The 5,468-nt window shown below is 36.0% G+C and overlaps 1 protein-coding gene across 2 annotated transcripts; it reads right to left on the reverse strand.

The window, feature by feature from the left end:
- Positions 1–636: 636 nt before the first annotated feature.
- On the reverse strand, positions 637–5,116 carry LOC140891755 (alkylated DNA repair protein ALKBH6 homolog). 2 transcript variants are annotated; one of them, XM_073300387.1, is made up of 7 exons: positions 4,929–5,116; positions 4,806–4,866; positions 4,664–4,699; positions 1,717–1,829; positions 1,215–1,467; positions 1,087–1,133; positions 637–1,021 (listed from the first exon to the last, which is right to left on the reverse strand). In XM_073300387.1, the coding sequence occupies exons 1-7, from the start codon at positions 5,022–5,024 to the stop codon at positions 836–838; spliced, it is 792 nt and encodes a 263-aa protein (XP_073156488.1). In that variant the 5' UTR covers positions 5,025–5,116; the 3' UTR covers positions 637–835. The 2 variants fall into 2 exon arrangements, with proteins under 2 accessions (XP_073156488.1, XP_073156486.1); XM_073300385.1 differs by having other exon boundaries at positions 4,661–4,699.
- Positions 5,117–5,468: the final 352 nt, after the last annotated feature.

The following is a 5,468-nucleotide window of genomic DNA, read 5'->3' on the forward strand; positions in this document are numbered from 1 at the left end:
TCCTTGTGTTTAATACAACATGTTCAACTGATCATCTGAATTCCAAATAAAAATATGTGGCGCACAGTAGCACACCACATGATCAATTGAACATGTTATATCAAAACATTAGGAAGTTTAAATCCAAGTATAGCATAGATTCAACTGCTGATATGTTAACTAAAAAAATCGACAAGAGAATGTTATATACTATATTTGCTATATTTATATTCTTTGCTTATGACTATGTCTTAAACGTTATATTTTGCCAAAATTATTAGTTTATTTCTCCTGTAATAGAACGTGCTTCCACGTATTTATCTACATATCAACATACATGGCAGAGCCAAGATTTTGAAACGAATCGAGGGACTCAGAAAGCTTTTCGAGCCGAAAGACATATCGAAAAATATTTGATTTGAATTCGAAATATCAAATTCGAGCCGAACTCAAACTTGTTTGAAGTCGGATCGATAAATATTTAATCTGTATTCAACATTATCAAATTCGAGTGCAACTCAAACTTGTTTGCATTTTTTTCAGGCTGAAATTCAAAATTTGGTTATATCCGGCTCTATTCCCTTCGTTGGCACTCCTAATCCAAACCAATGTCACAAAGCACTTATACTATCGGACACCATTTACATATGGCGGACACCATTTACATATGGCGTTTGAGATTGCTTCATGAAAACGGTTTTTGAGTTTTTTTTTGGTCAAATTTTTGTTAAGAACAAACTCAAAAGTGCTTCCTATGAGCAATCACAGACACTACCATAATAACCTTGCCACTCCTATCAATATTTCCATCCATCGAATTTGGATTATAGAAGCCCATTATAATTTACCTATCGCGCTATATCTTAAGTTTTACAAAACTTTTGTGGACTTTCAACACTACTCGGCACGTTAAAGAAATTCTCGTACCAGTCCGGTGAATGATGGAGCCTCCTCCATCTTCGCTGCTGCCACTTACAAGCTTCAAATCGCAACTGGTTGGAATATGTCCATCGCCTAGCAGACCGTTTCTAACATTGATAGCCTAGAAAACATGAAAGACGTTACAGATGTAGAGATGCGATGATGTGCTTCATGTGATCATCTTACCTTGTCATATGGCTGCAGCTCACTATCTTCTATGCCATGCAAGTACTCTGGAAGGGACTAGAATATCAGTGGCAATCAAACCCAATGGAGCAAGTTCAGCTATGTAAAAATCTTAAACGAGTATCAACCTGAGTATGCCGCATCTTTAAATATCAGCAAGCTGCGCGGCATTAGCGCTACAGAAAACGGACGATGTTCACTCAATGACTCGCCACTATTCATCATACGCAAAGGTGCTGGTTCAGAAACCGCATCATTATAGCTGCCCGTCGTCCCTCCAGCATTTTTAAAACTTTGATGGGGAGTAAAGTTCATAATAACAGGTGATCCAAGAGACAAAATTGCCACCACGGGTACATAAGCAGGTCCATCCTGGTGTGGCTGTTTGGCAAAATCAAAATGTGATCAGATGCAATTAAAGTTATCAACTGGAAGATTACAAAAAGAAGTAAGAACATAAAAAAGTTCTATCCTTTTTCCTCTCTTGTAAAACTACAAAACAAAAACTGATGGTACAACAAAATAGGAAAGAAATATACCACCGTAGAACTGAAGAATGTATATTAAATTTCAAACAAAATACTGAATAAAATATGGTCGAACAATTAATCATGCAATTCCAGGACCAACCATTATTCCTTGATCAGGGAGGTATTCATTGATAAGCACATGATTGATTGCTGATGGAAACAGCTTTGATTCTGTATAGATCCTATGAGTAACTTGTTCTAGCCAAGGTGGCACTGCAACAAATAGAAAGATTCAATGCTGAGCTTCTGAATTCACAAACTTGTAGTCAAGTATCATTTGTCGACCGTTATGGAATAACATGTCAGTACATCATGGCACAATGCAGTGCACGTCGTCATGTGTTCATGTTACAAACAACAATGTCAATGGCATTCACCTACAGCTACTAAACATAAATACCATGCAACCACTGCATCAACTGCTGCATCATCTACCTAATTGGCTAGCAACATCGAGAAAAAACGCAGTTACTTGTCAAGTGTAAAATACGGTGGGAGTATTTTTTTTTCTATTGCAACGGAGGGACGGAGTTGCTTTAACTTGGTTAGGGATGGCAACGGGGCAGGTCTGACAAAACCTGAAACCCGCCCCGCCTCCCTTTTGACCCGCCCTGCCCCGCAAACCCGGCGGGTCCAATCCGGGTTAGACCCGTTGGACCAGCCAGAAATTAAATAAATTTAAAATTATTAAATTTAAAATTTTAAAAGTTTAAAAATTAATAAAAATAATTAAATTTAATTTCAAATATATATTGATAATATTTAAGACCAAAAAAAATATTCTCACAAGTTAAAATTTATCAATTTGTAATTAAGTAATAATTATTAGCCAAAAAACATTATAATGATACATTTTTATACTAAACCTATCATAATAAAATACATTCATTTCAATCCAATAACATTATACACTCAAATTATAGATAATATATTAATTATTTAGTATAAAAATATAATTATATATTATTAATATTATATATATATATATATATACTTTGGCTTGGCAGGGTGGGTTTGGTCAAACCCGGGACCTGCCCTGGATCTGCTTGTTGACCCGTTTAGGCGGGTCTAGACCCGCCCCACCGGGGCGGGTTTGATACGGGGTCGGGTTTAGACCTGACCCATCGCCATCCCTAAACTTGGTATATGAAATGAACTCAAACCAGCTATAATGAAAAATGAAATTTAATTAATTGAAACAGAAAAATGACATAAGAAAATGATCGATAAATTCTCCCTCCCAAGCAAATTCTAGCTAACTAACTCACAACATTCCTCCCTCCCTCCACACTCACTGCACTCACTTTTTAACTTCCCACCCCATGTACTCATAACTGTTTCTCCCCACTTCCTATGGGCCATAGGCCTACATTATTATCTTTGAAGATCTGGTCCATTGCTAACCTTGAGCCCACTGAAAAAACCCGTATCCCACCTCGGCCTCTCCCATAATGGGAGAGGCTTATGCCTATACACCAATAGAGTGTTGGGAAGTGTACTTTTTATTAACCTCCATTGTGACTCGAGAGGGGGTATCAGGAAGTGCGTCGCTTATAAAATCAGCACATAAGATCGGTCCTGCTGTGTAATCTTGGATATGTAATTTGAGATTTTTGTAAATCGTCCTTTTTGTGATCTCCTATGATTTGTAACCTAGAAAGAAATCGTCCTGGTGCGTAATCTGGACATGATCTAGTGATACTTTCCATGGTTTTTGGAAGAAGGAGAGATGTAAAAACTGTTTCCCTTCAAACTTCCATAAACAAATAATGGGTCGTTCAATTTACAACATTTTTATTACTGCTTTTAGAACTGTCTTACAAACAACATGCGCACTTTATAATCGGAATAAATCATACTATTTCCTTAAATATTTTGATAACTACTTAATACCTTTTATATCAAATTGATTTGAAGCTTAAAAACCTAGAATCAACTTGTGGTCTTAATCAAAGTTTGTCAAAACAGTCTATTCACCCCCTCTAGACTATGTTTCTTGTTCATTCGATTCTAACACCACTCAAATTAATAAAATGAAGTGTATATATGTCGGAAGCTAGAATGAACACTTGCACACTCAAACAATTAAACAAGGGGATTAAAAAGCAATGGAAGATAAAATGTAATTTTTATTACGTTTAACTTGACTTGTACCAGAAAATTTATGACAAGCTTCATTTTCCAAGAACTCTGATTGCAGCAAACCGTTATTTATACATTAGATTCAGCAAATGGTATTTCAAGATTATGACAAATTTGTGATTTAATTTTATTCTAATTTCATCCAAATGATTTCTTCCATCATTTGAAAGTCTCAGAGATTAACCAGGTGGTAATTATAACCAAAACTAGAAGACAAACAACACACGTTCTAGCCATTTGGGCATGGACATTTGTCTGTGCGCGTTCACCACATGGCCAAACCACGTAGCATTTCAAGCAGTTTCTACTTTTTTTACCCTCGTATCACCAGTATGAGGATAACTTGAAAAGGAAATCAAGATTGAGGGCCCTATGAAATTCTCTCAGACAATCAATTACTACTGAGTTTTTTCAAGATTCCTTTCCATCACTGTAGGAACAAGCAAATAGATATTGCTCGCCATTTCATCACAAAATTGAAAAGCAAATATTATCAACCTCATAAACACCTCAATGCATTCCTGAATAGCATATATCCCTACTAAAGCCATTCCCTAGAAATGTTTCGAAGTCTTCAACTCAACTCAAGTATAGAGCAGTGCTACTCAAGGCTTTAATTCTCACAATCGTAGTTTATGCTACAACATTTGGGATTTTAAGGTATCACTTAATGATTTCATTGGCAGGAATCTTGGAAGAATTTGGCTACTTTCCATTATCGAAAAAATTATTTTTGAATCTATTATTTCCCATCATAAGTTCTTTGTTTCTGTAATAAGGCAGTTGTAATAATTCATTCATTCATTTGTGAAATCAACGAAATGAGAGGAATCAGCAAATCTCATGACAAACCCACAAGCCAGAATCATAAAAGCACATGACTAAATTATTTCAGGACTTACAACCCTGCGCGAGAAGGCCCTTATCATGCACAATGCCTCCTGTCATCATCAACAAAATTCTGAAATCAGGTGACGACAGATTCTCAAACAAATAGCAGATAGTTCGAGCAATGTAGGACTAGGATTTTGATAAACCCACACATACCCCAATTTTGTAGTCTCCTGTTCTTCAAAGTTTTCCACTTTGAAATGGGGGCTTTATGAATCTGCAATACAAGGACAAAATTCACACCACAGAAATCAATGCAGCCTACTTCTCTATGCTTACATTATTCAAGAGCTGCTCTTCTTCTGCTGCGGTGACATAGTCGGGAAGGTAAAACACGGTCGGCACGGAACCGACAACAAATTCTTCAACGTCCATCGATTTCGCTTTGGAATTGAAAGTATAAATCAAACTCGAGAGTCGAGACTCGGCTACATAAAATTGACTCCCGAACGAGGGAAGAACAGGGGATATAGACTTATTGTTTTTAATTAACAGACAGATATTTCAAAAAGATTATATTGGTCATCGTTTGAAATATTAGATAGACTCTATAATCTATATATGTATTTTCCTCGCTCATATATTTCATGTGTGACATATTTTGTTTTTAAATTATTTGATTTAACAATGATATTTTACAAAATAAGGGCAATTTGCTCAAAAATCCCCAAATGCAAATATGTTTTGCTTTGGGGTCCTTAGTAATAAAATGTGGTACAAAACAATACAAGATGTGGTACAAATTAACAAAAATTGTGGTACAAAAAAGTGGCTAGGGAGTGCAGAGCAAAACATGTTTGCATTGGGGATTTTTGAGCA

This window comes from Henckelia pumila, chromosome 3, assembly GCF_033568475.1.
Source record: "Henckelia pumila isolate YLH828 chromosome 3, ASM3356847v2, whole genome shotgun sequence".
Classification (NCBI taxonomy): Eukaryota; Viridiplantae; Streptophyta; class Magnoliopsida; order Lamiales; family Gesneriaceae; genus Henckelia; species Henckelia pumila.

Bases quoted from the DNA above. Each gene is read 5' to 3' on its own strand.
- LOC140891755 (XM_073300385.1), bottom strand. From the start codon at position 5,024: ATGGACGTTGAAGAATTTGTTGTCGGTTCCGTGCCGACCGTGTTTTAC. The intron at 4,700-4,805 runs GTATGTGTGGGT...TGATGATGACAG, and splicing joins CAGGAGACTACAAAATTGGG to GAGGCATTGTGCATGATAAG. The intron at 1,022-1,086 runs GTAAGATGATCA...CATGTTTTCTAG, and splicing joins AGCTGCAGCCATATGACAAG to GCTATCAATGTTAGAAACGG.